Source organism: Grammomys surdaster, unplaced genomic scaffold (assembly GCF_004785775.1).
Source record: "Grammomys surdaster isolate TR1022 unplaced genomic scaffold, NIH_TR_1.0 125603, whole genome shotgun sequence".
In the NCBI taxonomy this organism is placed as follows: Eukaryota; Metazoa; Chordata; class Mammalia; order Rodentia; family Muridae; genus Grammomys; species Grammomys surdaster.
In genome coordinates, this window is record NW_021620446.1 from 1576352 (window position 1) to 1596390 (window position 20039).

Below are 20039 nucleotides of genomic sequence, written 5' to 3' on the forward strand. Positions count from 1 at the left end.
CACGGACATATACATCTCATACAAACAAGCTCATGCACATGTGTACTCATACCACATATACACACTCTACACACATGAGCTCATGAACTCACATAAGTATATACCACATACGTAAGCTTATGCATCTGCAAGCATGCCTGTATGTACACATGTTCACAACTGCAATGAATGTTCAATCAACGTTAGTCTTCCTGTGCTTGTTTGGGTACACAGCTCCACAAACTCAGGTGGAATAATGAACATCTTTAGCATCTTAAGAATTTAACCTGCCAGGCAGTGATGGTGCACGCCTTTAATCCCAGCACTTGGGAGACAGAGGCAGGCGGATTTCTGAGTTCAAGGCCAGCCTGGTCTATAGAGTGAGTTCCAGGACAGCCAGGACTACACAGAGAAACCCTATCTCGAAAAACCAAAACCAAAACCAAAAAAAAAAAAAAAAGAATTTAACCTGCTCATTACGGTAGTACAAATACTAAAATTGAAACTATACTGAAGAGATCAGCACGGCCCCTGTGCAAAGATGACAACACAAACTCATGAAGCATTCCCTAGTTTTAAAAATTGGCTATCAAAGAAAAAAATGAATTTAAGAAATAAATATGTTCAGCCAAGCACTGCACATGTTTTCAACCCCAGCACTCTGGAGGCAAAGGCAAGCAGATTTCTGTGAGTTTAAGACCAGCTTGGCCTAAAAAAATTAGTTTCAGAACACAAAAACTCTGTCTCTATAAACAAGTAAACAAGCACCCCCTTCCAAAGGAAATAAACATGCTTTAATTCATTTGTTCATTTACTATATTGCGATATTCAGAACAATGCTAATAGCTATTAGCAACTGCAGCACTGAAACTAATAGTTACTGCAAAGCACACAGCCACACAAACACTTTAAGGACACAAATGACAATTCCCACACCTCCACATTGTCTCCTAAGTGTTTGGTAGGAGCCAGTACACTCCACAGCCACACAGCCTCCCCACGCCTAGGGAGCTGGGCTTAGAGGCCACTTCCGACCAGATCATGGCCTTCCTGTTTCTGGCAAGATGGGCTTTGGAGTCACTGCCACCAACCAGATGCTTGCTTATTCTTGCTGTAAATTGAACTTCCCTTGTCTCAAGTGAGCACCTTGCCAAATGCTTATTACAGTTTCAATGAACAGCTAGGCCTGGTGCCTCAGGCCTCTTATCCCAGCTGCAGGGAAGGTGGAGGTAGAGGAATCTCAAGTTCAAGACCAGCTTGGGCAACTTAGTGAGATCCTGTCTCAACATAAAAAGTAAAAAGAGGCCTAGAGATCTGAGTGGTCGATCACTTGTGAGTCCTTCGGTTCCATTCCCAGAAATACTACCCACCCTCCCAAATGCTCGGATGCACTGCTCTAGGAGATGCCTGCTCAGGTCACTTGCTCTTTTTGATTCGGTTACCTGCCACTCCTTGATGTTTTCCGGGAGTCCTTTTGGCATGTGGCAGCTACCCGTGCACCACCGCCCTACTCAGCACGGCATTCTTCACTGCTTATGGGATTTTTTTTTCCATTTTATTGAGCTGTGACAAAGTAGAAAATATACACATACCAAGAGCTGAATGAGCTCATTCGGTCACAGCTGCCCTCTCACCCCATATTGGAGCTGGACCCCAGTATTCCTTTCTCCATAATTGCAGGATGTCAGTGTGATGTACATTCGGGAGGAATCAACTGCCTGCAGCCTCCAGTCCACCCACGCCCTCTGCAGGTGACTGTGGCCAGGAGCTCAGCTCTGGTCAGCAGGCTGCAAACGTGTTCTGTAGCTCCTGAGCAAGGCTCAGGAGACAACAGCAGTTTGTCCCTTTGATTCTTCTTTAAAAAAAATTATTCATTTGTGTGTACCTGAGTATACACACATACTTTCACATACACATGCACTTGCACACACAATGCACTTGCTTACAAATACATGCTATGCGCAGATGCACCCATATACACACAGGTACTTGCAAGCATACATGTACTCCACACACTGACCCGTATACACACATACAGATACACACACATGTACTCACATACACATAGGTACTAGAACACATGAACAGTGGAACACTCATACATGTTCCCCCTTTGGATCTGGGCACACATATGTATACACATGTGCCCATATACACATGCACCCCAAGTATATGCAAACACATACATACATACCTGAAAAGGCATCTGCCCAAATGCACCTGCCATGCACCAAAACATATATGCACATGGGTACACAAATATACTATGGGTCTCAGGATGACCCAGAAACCCAAGTTCAAGCACAGGTACAGAGAAGTCTACCAGGTATCCCTTAGAAGCTGGCAAGCAAAGTCAAGGAGAGGAGGCCCCTAGTACCAAATTCCCAGGACCCACAAGCCTAAATATTTTGGTGACCAAGATACCAACTCAGTGGCTGGAAATAAAGGGGCTCTGTGACCCTGCCTAGCTGGGAGCCACAGGCCCGAGGCTGACCCCACTGTTTGCCCTTACACATCTCTGAGCACTCTCCTAAGGATGACCTGGAGCATCTGGTAGGCCTGCTGGACCCTTGAGGCTGTTTCTAAAGCTTGGGAGTCTTGACGGGGCTTCCAGAGAAGGCACCTGAGGAGGGAGAGGCTGATGAAGGCCCAGCTCAGACAGACAGGATAAACGAGAGAGGCAGCAGACTTCAGCTTCTCTGCTCCTCCATTCACGCAGACCCTGGTCCTACAGGAGCCTCACAGGTAGAGGCATAGAGCACCTTGGCCCCAAAAGAGGCACAGAAAGGCAGCCTCCACACATAGTTTGGGCACACTGCGATGGGCAGGGTCAAGAAAATCAGAAGAGGGCCATCTAGAGGGTGCTAGGGGAGAGTGGGCCTCTTCTCCATCCTGCCACACATGGCTGTGTTTGATTTTAGACCAGGTTCTGGTCATTGTCAGATGCCATGTGTCTTGTATGGAACAAAGGCTATGGCTGTGCTTAGGTTACATGCAGAACAGGGTTGGGGAAAGCTGGGCTCTAGTTCAAGCACTAATTTAAGAGGCTGGCAGCCCAGCCTGTGCCTGTGTGCACCCTCATCTGCCAGCATCTACCCACAGGGCCAGGGTCTCTAGCATGCCAATAGCATGACAATTTTACCAGAATCCTGCCAGGTGGGGCAATGTACCTGGGAGCTGTGAAACCCAGATATGTTGTTGTGGCAGGTTCATGGCCTTGACTCACCACTGCTGAGGTTAAAAACCCACACTATTGCTTTATTCTCTGGAGGTCAAGATGGCCCTTTACCTTTCAGCTTGAGAGTGTGTGTGTTCACGCATGGCTGTGCTTGTGAATCTGCATATCTGCAGTTTTTGTACATGCACATGCCCTTGAATGTGACCCTATGCATACTAGACACAGGGTAAGGGATCTGGCTGCACTTCCTGGAGGGTTCAGCGGCTAGATGGCAGGTGCCTCACCATGTGGTCCAGGCCTCTTGCTTGCCTGGCTCCCTTGGGGCCTAATGTCTGCTCTTTACCTTCCTTGCTGCAGGTCAGTGAAGTCTCCTTACCTCAGCCAGCACCTGCCTGGCCCTCCATAAGCCTTGAACCACACCTGTTTTCTGGCTGTTTCTGCCAACTTTCTCTACCTGATCTGTGAGCCTCTAGCCCCCCAACAACAGACAGCATGGTCCTCTGCTTTCCCTGGTGGTAAGGCTGTCATTGCAGAGGGTCTCTCCTCCACCTAAAGGGTCGATCTCCTCTTCATTATATTAGACAGTCCTCTCTCCTGGTTCTAGCACACCTGCTTTTCTGATCTGGAATATGTAAAGGCATCTTCTCTGAAGTGTTTCTCACTCCTTCTCAGCAGTGGCCTCTGATACCTCAACACTGAGGCCTTCCTTGGCCTTGGCCTGACCCTGGGTTGAAGACTGAGGAAGATTCAACTAGGATGATAAAATCTCTTACAAGAGAGCTGATGTCCTGGGTCCCAATTATTTCCCTATTTACTTGGAGTTTGTTTGGAAGAGTCGGGGGGATGGCATACCTCAAGTTTTCCCTCTCACAGATTTTTTGCTCAGAAAGCCAGAAATCTGAATATCCAGGGGCTTAGGACAGGCCCTCTGTGAGAAGGAGAGTCAGGTTGCAGCGCTTCTTGGGACCCTGCAACAGGCATGTGTACAGAAGGGGGCGCCCAAACGCCTGCCAGCCTTCTGGTCTGGGCTGCGAAGCCAAAGAGGAGGAGGCCCAGGAGTGAGCAGGGGTCGGGAAGGAGCGGGAGGTCAGGCCCAGCAGCCTGCAGACAGCAGGGGGAGCTGGGAGTCTGGCTGGTTCAGCCTTGCCTGGGGCCTGAATCTGCCTGGTGCCCGCTGTGCCCAACCTCTGGGTGCATATTGGATCATGGTTCCTCCATCCTCATGCCAGTCCTAGGACAAGCACTCAGCCACCTATAGGGAGCATCTAGAACCACCACCAGGCTCCAACATCTGTGAGTCAGGCTTCCCTGGGAGTTTGGGGAAACCTGTGTCCTCAAAGAGAGACTATGGGCCTTAGTTATCTGGGTCCCTTCCCATTTTTTTATCCTGGAAGCTTCTGTCGTGGGTGCAGGGGAATCTCTGTAACTCTCTCTCCAGGGGTCTTTATACTATAGTACCCTGCAAAGCAGGGTCTGACACACCAGGTATCCCCTTAGGGAAGAGTCCCCGCACAGAAGGATCCCCTAGAGTAGGATTCTCACACAGCAAGATGGCCACATAGCATTGTCCCCACACAACAGGCTTTCTGTACACCAGGGTCCCCCTGGAGCAGAGTGCTTACATAACATAGTTCACAAGAGTGGGGACCTATCTAGGATTCTCCCCAGAGCAGGGTCTCTACACATCAGAATCCCACAGGACAGGATCCCACAGGACAGGGTCCCACAGGACAGGGTCCCACAGGACAGAGTCCCACAGGACAGGGTCCACACACACAGCAGGGTCCTCTTAGAGCAGGATCTCTGTACAGCAGACCCCTCTCCCCCAACAGAGTCCCTGAACCGCAGAGTGCCCACATAGAAGAGTCTCTGTACAGCAGGATCCCCATAGCAGGGTCTCCCAGAAGAGGGTTCTTTCCCACACCACATAGCTGAAGTAGTCCTCACAATACCTTGTCTATCAAAAATCCCACCACCCAAGTTTAGAAAAACCTTAACCACCATCAAAAGAACCTGACTTGTTTGATGGGGCTTCTTGTCTATTCTGGCAAAAAAAAAAAAAAAAAAAAAAAAAAAAAAACAGGTAGTCTCAGGAGCCAGATCTCTGGGACTAAGGGGCACCTTGGGACATGGGGACATCAGGGACAGCAGGGAGCTAAGATCCTGAATGACCAGCAGGATGAGAAAGAGACCAGGACCAGAATACAGGTCCAGAGCTATAGAGAGCAAGTCAGGCTAGCCAGGCAGAGCAGGAAGGCAAGACACTCCAGACTGGGGGATGTAAGAAGGGACCCAAAGGTCTGGCCCCGGTAGTCTCCCTGACCCAGACACACTAACCAAGTAGCTACCCAGATAGCCAGACACGTGTTCTCACATTTGGAGAGCATGGATAGTCATCTACACACAGCAAACCCAGAGGTTCTCACACTCAGTGAACGCAGATGGCCCACAACGCCCAGAAAACACGGATGGCTCACACAGACTTGGAAAGCTGTGACCAGTTTGTCTATCAAGGACCCTGAAAAGTAGGCCAGGTCTTCATTTATAGGGGCTTCTGGACTGCCAGGCAACAGCCGTGTGACCCTAAGAAATCATTTTTCCTTCTCTGGCCTTCACCAGCCTGGTAACAAGATGAGCCAGTGGCCATTTTGTAAACAACCTGAGCAGGCCCAAGAGCCAGATATCCACTTTCCAGTGGTTCTCCCATTACCAGGAGTCCTCATTAGGGTTGGAGAGGGGCTAGGGTCTACAGCCACCGAGATGAGACCCCATGCTCACCTCTGTCCACCTCCCCACACCCTGAGCCCGGGACCTTGCCCAGATTGATGCTGGTGAGTCTGCCAGTGGGATGTCTGTGGGTGGGCAGCTGAAGGAGCCTGGTCAGGAAATAGCGGCTGTGGTGGAGGGCTCTTCCTCCCACCCTGTGCATACAGCTGCTCCTGCTGGCAACCAGTTCAGGACAGGCCTCTGTCCCAGGCTGGCTTTGGCTTCCCAATGTTCCCTTGGGTGGAGGACAGTGTGTGTCTAGGGAAGCCTTTGATCACATGCTCCCAAACTGAGGGTCTCCACTTTCCCTCCCTCCATGCCTGCCCTCCTCCCCCTTGGTTAGTCCGCGCCCCACTTGCTGCTAGCGCCAGCAAAGCTAGGGTTTGCATTGGCTTCAGGCCAAACCCCGGAATGTGCCTGCTGGCTGCCCGGCAGCTGTTCCTGGAAGAGGGGCGACAATGCACGGACTGTCTGTGAGATGGGGGGTGGACGGGGTGCAGGCTGTGCATGAATAGACCACAGAGGCCCTGAGACAGGGATGAATGGGTTCACTGGGCCCAGACACCCCTGAATGGGTTAGGACATCCAAAGATGCACTGGAGCTTGGAACTGGCCACCCTGGAGCCTCGACCTGGAATGTGGCCCTATGTGAGGTCTAGGAAGAGGTAATGGTAAACACGTGTCACCCCCAAAACCCTGGTGGTCTAAGGGAGAGCATACCCCAGTACTAAGATCCACAAGTATACTCAATTCAGGGACTAAGATAGGGGTTACAAGGGATAGTACCCCAATTCTAGACAGAGTCAAAGGTCATGTCACGTATATACTGGTATGTGTCAGGCACAGCACTGTGGAAGTCAGTTATGGGGGTGCAAGATACTCAGATTCTTGCATCAGTGGGGTTCATATCTTCCACATGCTGCTGGATTGTGGGGGTCCTCAGATATCCACAGCAGGAACTCTGATGCTCAGAAGGTGAAGCAGCCAGCCTGGCGCCATGCATGACTAGAGACTGGGACTAGAAGGAATATGGATTCACATGGGCCGTGACGCCCGCTAGTGATGAATGGGCAATGTACGTCCAAAGACGCAGTGGATCTTGGAACGGCTGCTGGGGGCCCTTGCCTTGGGATGTGGGCCTACGTGAGAGACAGGCAGTGGGGTGTTAGGCTGCCAAAGACCCTGGTGAAGGAGGACAAGCTGTCCAAACCTCAGGCGATGATGAAGAGGAAGACTGGAGCCTTGGAGTGGGGGTGCATGTCAGCATCAGCCAGCACTCTTGGGTTGGCGCACAGCTCCTGGGTGTAGGGGAGGGTTGGCTGAGACCCTGGAAAATGGGGCGGGGGAGTTGTGGGGTGATTCTTGAAGTCTTTTCTACCTAGCAGTTTAGAGAAATGAGGGGCAGGCTGCCAGACACCCAGAAAAGCAAGGGTTCCCAGGAAGAAGTTGCAGGGCCCAGCTAGTCGAGAACACGAGCATGAACTCTCTGGTTAGCTCAAAGGAAGGCACAGTCACCATATCTCCGGCTCTGTAGGCAAACGGACAAGACTGAACCCAGCCTTTGATGGACCAAGTATGCTTGTGGAGATGTATGAAAGGTGCTCCCATCTCTGAGAATCTGTACACAGCACAGAGACATCTGGAGGTGGATCCCAGCTGTACCTGTGCAGAGAGGACTGGGGTAGAGCATGAAGACCCTCAGATAGAAGGACACAGGACAGTGAGCCTCATAAAGTGGGGCTCTTGGAACCTATCTATTGTGATACTGAGAGTAAAAGGCACCTAGATACTCAGACAAGTGAGGTACCAGGTCTCCATAGTCTAGTCACCCTAGTACTCAAGTGACAGAGGACCCACTGGCCAACAAAGGGTGACACAGAATCTGGCAGAGAAGGCTGGAAATGAAACTCATAGTGTAGAGTGCTTGGCTAGTAGACATAAGACCCTTAGTCGATCCACAGTACTGTATAAACTGCACTTGGTAGCCTGTAATCCCAGCACTCAGGAAGTGTAGTCAGGAGGATCAGAGCTTAAAGGCCATCTTCAGCTACATAGTGAGTTCCAGGCCAGCCTGGGCTACATGAGACCCTGTCTTTAAAACATAAAGAAGTTGCTACTATATCTTTCAGGGGGAGAATATGGATAAATCCTGTAAAGCCCAACTGTCCACAAAAACCCACTTATAGGACATGGGGTGGCCAGGATGGAAATGCTAAAGAGATTGTGAATGGGGAACTCAGGTCCACAGTACAGTGGACTGTGGGGACTCCATGTTCAACTCATGAGGCATAGGTACCACACATTTGGACCCAAGGGGTACAGAGATCAGAATTCAGCAATCAGCACTTGAACAGGCTCAGTTCAGGGGGCACAGGTACAGAGTGTAGACACCTGGGAGGCTGGAGGTGGGCAGGCAGCCCAGAGCTCAATGAATGGCACACAGAGAGCTGAGACAAGGGTGAATAGGACGCACACAGCAGTGTGATGCCCAGGAACAGCGTGTCCAAAACCACAGGAACGCAGTGCCCGCCCTGGGCCTCCAGTCTGGCAGGCGGGCCTATGTACCTTGAGTCAATAGGCAATTCAGTAGGCCTAACAAGTGGGGTACAGGCTGTCCAAGACCCTGATGACCACAGAATGGAGCTCTTGTTCCCAAATGAACAGAGAACAGGTCACTCAGCTGCAGAGACTTTTGGGTACATGGGCCATGTACCCCAGATATTCGCAAATGTCACAAATGTAAAGACACCATGCTATGGTTTCCCTAGATGAACAAAGACTCCCCCCCCCAAAAAAATCAAGGTGTATAAGGGCTTCATAAAGCTATGATAGATGGGGCTCTAGACTCCAATTCTCTGAAGCCCTTGGGAGATGCATCCAGGCACCCAGTGAGTGAGCTCCACCATGATAGGGCATGTGTTGCCATGAATATAGGAGATGGAAGACTCACCCAGGCACTGCAGACATCAGGGTTCACATCCCTGAAGGCTCCAATATAGAGTCTCAAAACTCAGTGTGTCATATCCAGAGAAGCCATAGTGTAACACCACGCTCTCGTAGGGTGCATGGTCCTGATGTTGCAGTGATAGTCCCACATCAAAGCACAGGCAGGAGGTACACTCCCTTAGTAATGGTGCCATTTCTCTAGATTCTGGGACAATGGTGTGTAGCCTCCCTGGGTGGTTAAGAGATGGGGATTGTGTTCTTTGGGTTACTAGCAGTGGCTCAGTGTGCATTCTCCTGTGTGTGAGTGAATGGATGAAGCCTTACCAGATGTTCAAGTAATGAGGTACAGGCTCCTCAGATGTTTAGAAGTTGGGGTTCAGCTTCCCAAAGTGTTTAGATAATGGGGTTTGGGTTTGTTCTGATGCTTGGATGTTGGGAGTACATTCTCTCTCAGTGTGAAAGGCATAGATAATCTGAGTGGACACACAAGCTACATACAGAGGTCTGGGACAAGTTGAGCACCCATCTTTTGCTGTCCCAGGTCCCAGGTAAAAGAGGCTGCCTAGGAGGATACGGCCCACAGCAGGGTCAGTACAGACAGGGAACACGTGTCCCATCCCAGCACGTCTCTTGCTTCCCTGCCAGAGGCTCCAGGCTCTCTCGCCAGCGTCTGCCGTGTGTTCTGACCTCAAACATTCCCCAGGCATCCTCAAAGGAAGCATCCGAGTCCAGGAGCCCCGCCAGGGTCTCCACGGGGCTTCTGGCTGCCAAGCCGCCGTCTGGGGGCCGCAGGCCTGGCCATGGGCTGCCAGCTCTGTTTGGTTTTCCCCTTCCTGCCTCAGAACCTCAGACGCCGTCTCGCCACGGAGGCGCCCTCATTCTGGAGAGGCACAAAGCCCCTACACAGCCAGGTTATGGGAGCTACTTGGGGGGCCTGAAGCTCTGCTGCACAGGGGTCTGCTGGGTCCCAAAGTACAGGTGCTTGCTACCAGGGTGTCTTGCTATCTCTGCAGGCATACCACTGGCCCCTTTGATCTTATTTGTAAGTCCCTATCACAGAACCTAAATCATACCAGAGGGTAGATCCATCTCATGTCTCTACCCATGTGCCCAGAGCCACTTATGAAAAGCATGGGTGGGTGTACATATCCCACATGAGGTAGTCCCAGAGCATTCTACAGCAGAAGTTTCCTCAAAATGGCCTGTCTCTCACCAGCCCAGAGACGTTAACCATTACACATTCCGATGTCTGACTTCCAGAAACAGATAAGGGACTGTAGAGTGACCAGACCGGACCAACTGGTCAGAGCACAATGAGGAGCTCAGACTATGACCTTGGTTGAACCTAAACCAAGTTACTGAATAGATTATTGCCAATAGTCTAACCTCAGACACCAGGAAGAGGGCTTGCTCATTGGGAAGCTAAAAACTCAAGGGAATGAGTCAGGATGGCCTCCAGAACATTCTCTAAGGGTGGCAGTGAAGTCAGTCAGGCCCCCATGGCCCCAGGATAGTCCGCCACGGCACCAGGCAGCTCCCTTACAACGCTCCACCCTCTTTGTGCTAGCTTCCCTAGACCAGCATTGCCAGGAGGCACATTCTTCAACTAAGCAGGTTGTGACTCAGGACTTCTGGGTGTGTGAGCCTGCACAGAGGTCAGCCCAGCAGCCCTATCACCCCCTTTTGCAAAGTTTGGTGTGGCTTGGAGTAACCTCCAGCCTTGAAGAACACCCCGAGATAGCCTGGAGTCCAGACACCTGCTCCAGGGCCTCAGAGAGGGTAGACCTTCTCTCTCAAGGGAGCTTTCCTGGCTTATGAGGGCCAGTAGTTCCGATCATAAGGTGGGGCTCCCCAAAGCCCTGCCTCCACACCCCTTCTTTCCCGCAAGATTCATTTGATCACTAGCAACAGGCACCGCCGACTCTGCTGTGGGCCTCAGGTGCTTCCTAAGAGTGGACAACCAGCCTCTCAGTGGCTAGGGTGTGAGCAAGGAGGCCAGAGCCCACCAGTCACGGGAAGCAGTAGGTATCAGGTGAGGAAGGGATCACCCCTATGCTTGGGGGTGGGTGTCTTGCTTTTCTGGGGCAAAAGAACACGGAAACCTGTTCCCTATGAAATAGCACAAGGTCTGGTTAGGCTGAGGGTAGACAGAGTTGGTAACAGGTCTAACCCCGGAAATGAGTACCCGACTCTGGGCTGGCAGAGAATTTGGAGGAGAGGCCCAGTACTGTTCTGCATGGCTCCTGTCTTAAACGGGTCACTCGGTGACATCCAGTATGAGACTGGGTAGTTGTGAGGGACTGGATAGGAGTACCTGGAGAAAGTAAGGGCTCAAGCAAGCCTTGGAAGATGAGTGGAGTGAGAGAGGCTGGGGTCATGGATGCAGGCCTCAGACCCCGGTGTGAGTCAGACACCCTGCCTAGAAGGGATTACAGAACTAGATATGCACAGCCACTGGGAAGGAGCTTGGAGATGGAGCAGAGACTCCCAACTCCCTTTCCTAGGTCAAACAGTGCTAATCCCTTGAAAGAGTCTTCTGCAGCAGTCATAGAAGACAGACTGCCAAAGCAGGACGATAGGGTGGGACTGGGGAATCACAGAGCCTCTTTTCTATCTGTCCTGCTCAGGCTGTTCACACTTTTCCTTAAAGTAGCAAACTGAATGCTTCTGGTAGGTGAGGACCAGCGGGAAGAAGGGCTCCACCTGGTGGCTGACTTTCCACTTGCACCTTTACCACCATTGGAACCTGGGGGTCCTAAGGGACCTTGATGTCTCCAGGCCTTGAAATTCTCCCTAGTACCAGGAGCTGGTGTTTCTGAGGCCCCAGAATCTTCCAGAGACAGCTTCCAAACAGCCTGAAGTCCCCTATAGGCATGTGTCACCACCATACTATCCAGGATGCCCTCCTGAGCTACATACAGTTACAAGTCACAGGTTCTGGATGCCACTTGCTGTTAAGGTAAGGGAGGGAGGACTTTGAACAAGAAGGACACACTCACATTCTCTCTCTCTCTCTCTCTCTCTCTCTCTCTCTCTCTCACACACACACACACACACACACAGAGGGAGGGAGAGAGAGAGAGAGAGAGAAGAGAGAGAGAGAGAGAGAGAGAGAGAGAGAGAGAGAGAGAGAGAGAGAGAGCAATGTTACTTGAATTCCAACATTCATACCAGCTCCACCATTTCCAAATGGTAAATGTGTCTTTGAGCTCCACTTGAAGGCCAGATTTCCTTGAACCTGACCTCAGCCCTCCTATGCTAGGGACCCTTGAGGACCAACACCTCAGCTCCAGCTCCTAGTAGATTCTTTATAGTCATTATGGCCTCTTGCAAAAACCCTCTGCACCTCTGCTCCAGGGCCATGCTAACTTCAGAGCACCAGCCTCAGGCCATCCTTGAAAACATTATGGTCCCACAAGTGCAGGACCTCTAAAGGGAGACCTAGAAGGCAGAGCCTGGTCCCCTTCTGATTTGCAGCTGCCTCAAATCACTGAGAGATGGAGGGTTCTGAGCTCTGTGAGCTGTGGCTGCCTCTCTCCCACCTGCCAGTTAGTGAGCCACTGATGTTGCAGGAGAGGGTATCCTTTGGAATCATGTTGGGGACTCCAGGCTGAGGGTACGAGAGCAAGAGGGTCTATTAGTCACCCCTGGAGGGGTGGTCTGGTCTAGTAACTTGTATGCAGTCTGGGCTTAGATATATATGGCAGGAGGGCTGGCAGGCTCATGTGGCACAGTGGAGTTAGACTCAAGTTTTAGAAACTGAGTTTTGGCCGGCAGTTGCCATCTAGGGAAGCTAAGGAGTTGGGGGATCTGAGTTTGGGGAGTCACAGTGGCTCCCAGCCTCCAGCTGAGAACCCCACCCTTTCTGCTCATGGGGGAAGAAGCCAGCCTGCCAGGTGTGCACCTTCCTCAGGCCTCAGGCAGGTAGGGTACAGAGGCCAAAGCAGCTTCATGGCCTCCTCCTTTCCACTCCCATGCCAAGGGTGGCCAAGCAGGCAGGTAGGCAAGTTTGGGCGGGCATTGATTCAGCATGGAGGAATGTTCAGGCTCTCCCAGCTATGCCGTGCCCCTGCCTGCCCCTACCTCGCCCTCATCCTCAGGCACTACTGGCCTGGTGCCCATGCCAGCAAAGCTCCTTCAGCCTAGGCTTGCTGGAGCACATGCCCACCTACTGGTGGCCCTGTGCCCTGCATCCCCAATTCCTTTCTACATGACTTCATGGCCCATGCTACTCTTGGACCTGAGGCTACAGTGAACCAACTGGACTACCTTGTAGAAGATAGTGGGTCTTTGGAATGTAGAGAGCTATCATGGGCCCTCTACAAGAGACAAGACGTCACTAAAACTGATAAAAGGCTTCTGAGTCCTAGAAAAAAAGGATAGAGCTCTTCGTGAAAAGTAAGTTTGGAGGTTCCAAGTGAGCAAGGGCCAGCAAAAGCAAGTGGCAGGCTGCCCCCAGGCCAGGCCGGGCCTACTTGTCTGGGGTTGGAACTGAGGAAAGTGGCAAGTGGCTGGGCTTGAGGCAGCTAAGTCAATTCTTTGGCCAGGGCCCAGAGCCTCTCTCTATCTGGTTTCCTGACTAGCATTCTTGCCCCTGGCCACCCTAGGCTACCTTCTTGCTTTGGATGGACTCAGTACTGGCTGCAGCCAAGTGAAGAAGCAATACACAAAGAGACACCCCTCAAGTGACCTGGATTCCACAATTATCTTCTCAAAGCCAATAGGATCAGGAAGATGGGGCATGGCTCGATCCCCCTCAGTACCTCTGCCCCAGTTGATGCCACAGCTGGGCCCAGTCTTATTCCAGACCTCATTACCAAGATTCCCTGTGAGTGGTTGGAACTTCAAAAGTGGTACGGGCATGGTTCAGCCTAGTGGGGAGCCAGATTGCCTAGAGAGACATTTCAACAGCCTGTGCCCCTGGCCTAGGGCCTCGCTGGACACTCTTTATCGCCATCCTTGCTGCTGGAGTCCTCTTAGTCTCCTGTCTGCTCTGTGTCATCTGTTGCTGTTGCTACCGCCACCGCCACAGAAAGCAACCCAAGGATAAAGAAGCTGTGGGCCTGGGCAGTGCTCGTAACAGCACCACTACTCACCTGGTGAGGAGCAGAAACCCAAGTCTACCTGTGTCCAATCCTGTACTGGCTCACTCCAGGGAGGGGGATGCAAGGTTCAAGCTAGGGAGCTCACAGCAACCCTGGCAGGCCTTCTTCTCAGAGGAAGGAGACGAGCAGAGGTGATGGGGGAGGAGACATTCAAGAAGCAGGCAGATGCTAGTCTGTGGGCCATTGGAAGCTACAGTAGTAGCATACATGTTGTGTTGAAGGAAGATCTGGTTGGTCTCAGGGAGCTGTTCTGAGGCTATGTGGGCTGGCCTGCTGATGGTGGTTTGATCTGTGTTATAATTGTCCAGATCTCTGGTTGGAGATTGGTCTCAGTCATACTTGTCCGATCACCCACCATCCACCCCAGGTTCAACCAGATGTAGACTGCCTGGAGCCCTGCTCTGGAGGGGACCCACAATGGGGACGGCTCCTGCTCTCACTGGAGTATGATTTTGGAAGCCAGGAGGTAAGGCCCAGTCAGCAGGCCCAGAGGCTCCATGGTTGGTGGAGGATGTGATGGATGAAAAGCCAGGCAGAGGGGAATAAGGGAAAAGAATCCTTCTCTCAGCCTGAGCCAACTCATTGGCCCCCAGATTAGAGTGGGCCTGAAGCAGGCTGGAAATCTGAAGGCTGAGGGCACAGCAGACCCCTATGCCTGTGTCAGTGTTTCCACCCAGGCTGGGAGAAGACATGAGACAAAGGTACACCGTGGGACACTCTGTCCCATGTTTGAAGAGACCTGCTGCTTTCTGGTAAGTCTAGCCTGGGTAGATAGAGTGGGCTGGAGCCAGGGCAGCAGGACCCAGCTCATAGCCCTGCCTGCAGGTCCCATCAGCAGAGCTGCCCAACACCACTCTGAAGGTGCAGCTGTGGGACTTCAAGAGGTTTTCAGAACACGAGCCACTGGGGGAGCTTCAACTACCACTGGGCACAGTGGATCTTCAACATGTCCTGGAGAGCTGGTACCAGCTAGGTCCTCCGGGTATGACTGAGGTAAGCCTAGCTGGTAGGGGCCCGTGTAACATGGGGGAGACCAAGGTCTGAGTGTTGTTCCTGCTAAGCTCAAACCCCCAAGGGTAAGGATGACCCTCCCAGATGCAGCCCTGTCTTGTTGCCCACAGCATGAGCAGATGGGGGAGCTGTGCTTCTCACTGCGCTATGTGCCCAGCTCAGGCCGCCTGACTGTGGTTGTACTGGAGGCTCGGGGCCTGAATCTGGGTCTTGCAGGTGAGAGCTATACTTGTGTGGACAGGGAGCTGGACCTTTGCCATGTGCATGTATGGGACTCCCTTCTTGAACTCTCTTGCTCATGCAGAGGCCTATGTGAAGGTCCAGCTTATGTTAAACCAGAGAAAGTGGAAGAAGAGCAAAACATCCTCCAAGAAGGGCACAAATACCCCCTACTTCAACGAGGCCTTTGTCTTCCTGGTTCCCGTTAGCCAGCTCCAGGTAGAGAGCCGGGAGGAAGGGCAGAGCGGCCTGAGACATTGTGTCAGGCCAAACTGACAACTGTCCCCTCTCCATGTCTGCAGAGTGTGGATCTGGTGCTGGCTGTCTGGGCCCGTGGCCTGCAGCTCCGGGCTGAGCCTGTGGGTAAAGTGTTTCTGGGTCCCCGGGCTTCAGGCCAACCCCTACAGCACTGGGCAGACATGTTGGCCCATGCTCGGCGGCCCATTGCCCAGTGGCACCACCTGCGGTCTCCCAGGGAAGTGGATCGTGCTCTGGACCTGCAGCCTCGCCTTCCCCTGCTTAGGCCTCGTTCCTGAAAGAACCGTAGGTCTCAGTTTTCCCAAATGGAGAGCTGTGGATATTTGTGCAGGCTCTTCAGATCTCTCTGTAATAAATGCATCCTCTTTCACACTCATGTGTCCTGATGGAGCTCTGTGTGGAGGATCTGAGATAGATGAGGGGCTACACTTTGGTACTGGTGCCCTCTCAAGGATGGGGTGGGGTACTCTGAACAGATTTGCCAGTCCTGAGCCTCTGCTTAAGCCTAATTCCTAGGCCTTTCCCTGGAAGATGGGCACCACCCTCTCTGCCAACCAGGACTGGCAGAGGAGCAGGAGACTAGAGCTGGTGCTGTGAAGACAAAGAGGGCAACTGGGGGGAGTGGTGGGTAGGTACAGTTTGGGGAAGAGACCCTAACACCATGAGGGATGGTGATATAGTATCTTCTGTACTACCAGCAGGGGGCAGTAGATGCCTTTGGAAGCTGCTCCGGGGCCTTTGGGGGCTCACAGCCCTGGCTTGTGATATACCTCTTAATCCCAGCACATCTGGCGGGCTTTAGCAGTTCCAACCCTCCTCTGATCCCCAGGGGCCCCAGAGCAGCAGGGTTGGGGCCAAGCCATGATCTGGTGTCTCTGGGTGGGGTTCAGGAGCGGGAAAGGAGCAAGGGCCTGGCCCCAGTGAGCCGGGCAATGCAGGGCCTGCCTAGGCAACCAAGGGCTCTGAGCCCCCACAGGTCAAAGAAAGGTTCCTAGGGCGGTGGCACCACTCTCTGGGGCTGAAGGACATGTTCTAAGTTGCCTGTACAGAGGCACCCATGGGCAGGGTGTATGGCAGGCTGGGAGAGGCCCAGCTGCTGGTCCAGGGTCCCACTTGCTTCTCTTCCTGGGCAGAAAGGCAAGCCCACTACAAGAGATAGGCACCACTCTTCTGCGCCCTGACTACCTACCACACAGGGCCCAAGAGAATGCTTTTGTTTTTGTTTGGGCTGTGTGTGTGTGTGATTTTGCAGGAGGACTGGTGAGGTAAACAGTCAGCTCAGGGGCCTAAGCAGGGCATGGGCACCCAGCAGGCAATGAGCGGCCAGGGGGGGTGCTAAACTACAAGGCCACGCATACCATTTGACAATGACTCCAGTTCAGCCTATACTTTTGGTGAAGTTCAGTTTCCCTTGGAGGAAGACTTCAGTGGATGCTTGAACTGGGTACTTTGGAGACCCACATGGAAGGTTACTCTTGCTGTCCTGAGGACTCTTGCAGGAACAAGGGTGGCATCTTGAACTCGTCATTGAGACATAAATAGAGCAAACCACCCCCCCACTCCCCACCCCAAGACTTCTTGGACAGGCCAGCGCCTGGGCTGGCTGGCCAGGCGGCTGGGCAGGTGGGGAGGCTCTCCTCCTCTCTGTGCCCCCATTGGTCTGAGGAGACTCCATGCCCTTTCTGAGCAGGGGCCCGGCCCAGGGAAAGCAATTTATACCCCTCCCCCTGGCCCACCAGCCCAACTCACTGCTGCCGGCCTGACCTCGCTCCCAGCCCTGCTGCACAGAATCTAGGTGAGGCCTGGCTCATCTTCTTGAGGCTAGAGAATAGGATACTACTCAGGCTAGCTCACAGGAGGACTTCCCCGGGCAGGGGCTTGGGGGTCTGGGGTCTGCTGTTCCCTCTGAGTTTTCCCACAGATCTGGGGTTGAGAAGCAACAGGTGCTGTTAGGACTGGGCCATGGTCTTCAACAGGCCTCGGATAACGGGCTCTGACTCTGGGGACACACAAGCAGGAGAATGTCCAGGTCACACAAGTGGGGACCTAAGCCCCCAGGCCATACAGAAGAGCACTTTCTTCCGTGCATTTACTTCTCAAGCCAAAGGAGCAAGAGTTAAAAATAACAGGCTCACTCTGGCAGCCACCTGTGCTGGCCAGCCCCACCCCACCCCTCCCTTAGGGACAGCTGCAGCTCCTCAGGCCCCGCCTGGGACATTTTGGGAACACTTTCTCCTCTTACTTCTCACCCTCAGGGTGGGGGTGGGGGGTGTCCTCCAAATCCTTGCCCTCTGAGAAGGTCTGAGTTTCGGGTAGATCAGAAGTGGGCCAGTGAGCCCAGGTCTCCATGCCTAGCCTCATGCAAGGCGGACACTGACACCATCACCTCTCTCCCCACAGGCTCAGAGCTCGAGATCTCAGGATGGGAGAGTAAGTGATACCCAGGGTGACCCATACTGCAGTCCCCTCACCAGGGCTTGGGTCTCCTATCTCCCTGCCCTCTGTGGCTACCGCCCACCCATCCCATCAACCCCATCAACCCCTAAGTTTCATGAGTACCTCCGTGAGCCCCAATCTAACTTCTCTTTTTTTCTCCCACTCCCACCTCCCTCTTCCTCCTGGGACAGTGAGGAGGTGAGTATCATTGAAGGCTATAATGGCTCCCTGAGGCTAGGACAGAAGACACCCCTGTCAAGGTCCCCAAATGCCCCACCCCCTGAACTACCCCAGAGAGAGAGGAAGTGCCTGCCTGGTGCTTTATGAAGCAAGGGAAGTACAACTTGGGCCTAGTCACAAGGGAATCACTTCTCCTTTCTAATTTCTGTTCACCACTCACCTTCCGGGTCTCCCCTTGCCCACAGCCTCTGAGGCCTGGCTATATACTGCCTCTTCATCCCCATTACCCACTTCAGCCCTATGTACCACCTATTCAAAGTGTTAGGACCACAGGCATGTGTCCCTGAAGCAGGCCCTGGACTTGGGAAAAAACAGGTCCCTGGGCAGTGGCCTTGTTACCTCCTTGGGGACCCCAAGTCAGATGGCTCCAAGGAGCTCAGAGCTCTAGCCAAGGCCTGACTCTGTCCCTCTGTCCTGTCCTGCAGAAGCGCAACAGGGCCATCACGGCCCGGAGACAGCACCTGAAGGTAAGGGTAGGCTGCTGCAGAGGACTGGGGGTATAGAGGTAGGGATGGGAGTCCACTGCAGACCCTCACTCCCACCAATCTTTTTCTCAGAGTGTGATGCTCCAGATCGCGGCCACAGAGCTGGAGAAGGAGGAAAGCCGCCGCGAATCTGAGAAGCAGAACTACCTGTCAGAACACTGCCCGCCTCTGCATATCCCAGGCTCCATGTCTGAAGTGCAGGTAGTTCTTTCCTGCCCCATACCACCCAAGGCCCTTGCTACCCCCACCCCTCAGCAGGTCAACCCTATTGATCAGGACTGGGAGGGGACAGTGGTCCTCAGGTGTCAGAGTGGCTGCCCACTCACTGCTTGCCCACTCAGGAACTCTGCAAACAACTGCATGCAAAGATCGATGTGGCCGAAGAGGAGAAATACGACATGGAGGTGAAGGTGCAGAAGAGCAGCAAGGAGGTGAGAGGGAGGAGCCAGTGGAGGGGTGAGTGGGACATACGGCACGGGGTGGAGTCAGTAGCTTGCAGGATAGGGCAGGTGATATGAAGGGGGAGCCAGGCGACTTGGGGTGAAACCAAGTGATATGGGGGTGAGGCCAGCTGCTATGAAATGAAACCAGGTGATGTGAAAGTAAAGCCAAAGGTCAGGGATATGGAGGGTGCCAGGCTCCTAAACCTCCTGCTCCTTCCTCCCAGCTGGAAGACATGAACCAGAAGCTATTTGACCTGAGGGGCAAGTTCAAGAGGCCCCCACTTCGGAGGGTGCGTATGTCCGCTGATGCCATGCTGAAGGCGCTGCTGGGCTCTAAGCACAAGGTGTGCATGGACCTGAGGGCCAACCTGAAGCAGGTCAAGAAGGAAGACACTGAGAAGGTAGGCCAGGGTCCAGGGGAGAGCCAAGAGGGAGCGTCTACTCACAATTCCTCTCATAGATACTAAACCAAGGCCCATGGGAGTCTGGAGCAGACTGGGGTGGATCTGAGACCTCTCTGGTCCTACCCTCAGGAGCGGGACCTGCGTGACGTGGGTGACTGGAGGAAGAATATCGAGGAGAAGTCTGGCATGGAGGGCCGGAAGAAGATGTTCGAGTCTGAGTCCTAACTGCCCACTTCCCCAGTCCCACCCTACCAGTGGGGAAGCACCCAACATCCAGGTTAGAAGTACTTGGCCTCACTCCAATAAAGGATTCACATCCCTTCCACTGCTGTGGTCTAGTCCTGTCTCTGTCCACTCGGGAGCCCATCAGCAGTGATCAGCAATGTGGCAGGACAGAGGCTGTACAGCTTAGGTAGAGTCTGAAGGCCCTGGGCTGTACACTGTAACTTGTGGGTGTGGTCAATGTCTGGACCTGCCTAACATAGCAGGACCTAGAGAAAGATGACCATGGAACTCCAACATGTCTGAGAGGGAGCTTCTGGGATCAGCTTCTTTGTCCCTTGATGCAG

The 20039-nt window shown here is 53.0% G+C and overlaps 2 protein-coding genes and 1 non-coding gene across 5 annotated transcripts; all 3 read left to right on the forward strand.

Moving 5' to 3' along the window:
• Window positions 1–450: 450 nt before the first annotated feature.
• LOC114638518 lies at window positions 451–556 on the forward strand. The gene has a single exon (XR_003713894.1). It is a non-coding gene; the product is annotated as a U6 spliceosomal RNA (small nuclear RNA).
• A 10234-nt stretch (window positions 557–10790) lies between these two features.
• Syt8 (synaptotagmin 8) lies at window positions 10791–15835 on the forward strand. 3 transcript variants are annotated; one of them, XM_028786878.1, is made up of 9 exons: window positions 10791–10901; window positions 13587–13697; window positions 13799–13968; window positions 14342–14440; window positions 14568–14726; window positions 14800–14967; window positions 15096–15201; window positions 15290–15423; window positions 15507–15835. In XM_028786878.1, the coding sequence occupies exons 2-9, from the start codon at window positions 13604–13606 to the stop codon at window positions 15738–15740; spliced, it is 1164 nt and encodes a 387-aa protein (XP_028642711.1). In that variant the 5' UTR covers window positions 10791–10901; window positions 13587–13603; the 3' UTR covers window positions 15741–15835. The 3 variants fall into 3 exon arrangements, with proteins under 3 accessions (XP_028642711.1, XP_028642712.1, XP_028642710.1); XM_028786879.1 differs by having other exon boundaries at window positions 10797–10890; XM_028786877.1 differs by lacking the exon at window positions 10791–10901 and adding an exon at window positions 12271–12373.
• Window positions 15836–17204: 1369 nt separating this feature from the next.
• Window positions 17205–19795, forward strand: Tnni2 (troponin I2, fast skeletal type). The gene is made up of 8 exons (XM_028786880.1): window positions 17205–17257; window positions 17863–17892; window positions 18090–18096; window positions 18564–18605; window positions 18696–18824; window positions 18965–19054; window positions 19291–19467; window positions 19600–19795. Exons 2-8 carry the CDS (start codon window positions 17885–17887, stop codon window positions 19693–19695), a joined length of 549 nt encoding a protein of 182 aa, XP_028642713.1. The 5' UTR covers window positions 17205–17257; window positions 17863–17884; the 3' UTR covers window positions 19696–19795.
• Window positions 19796–20039: the final 244 nt, after the last annotated feature.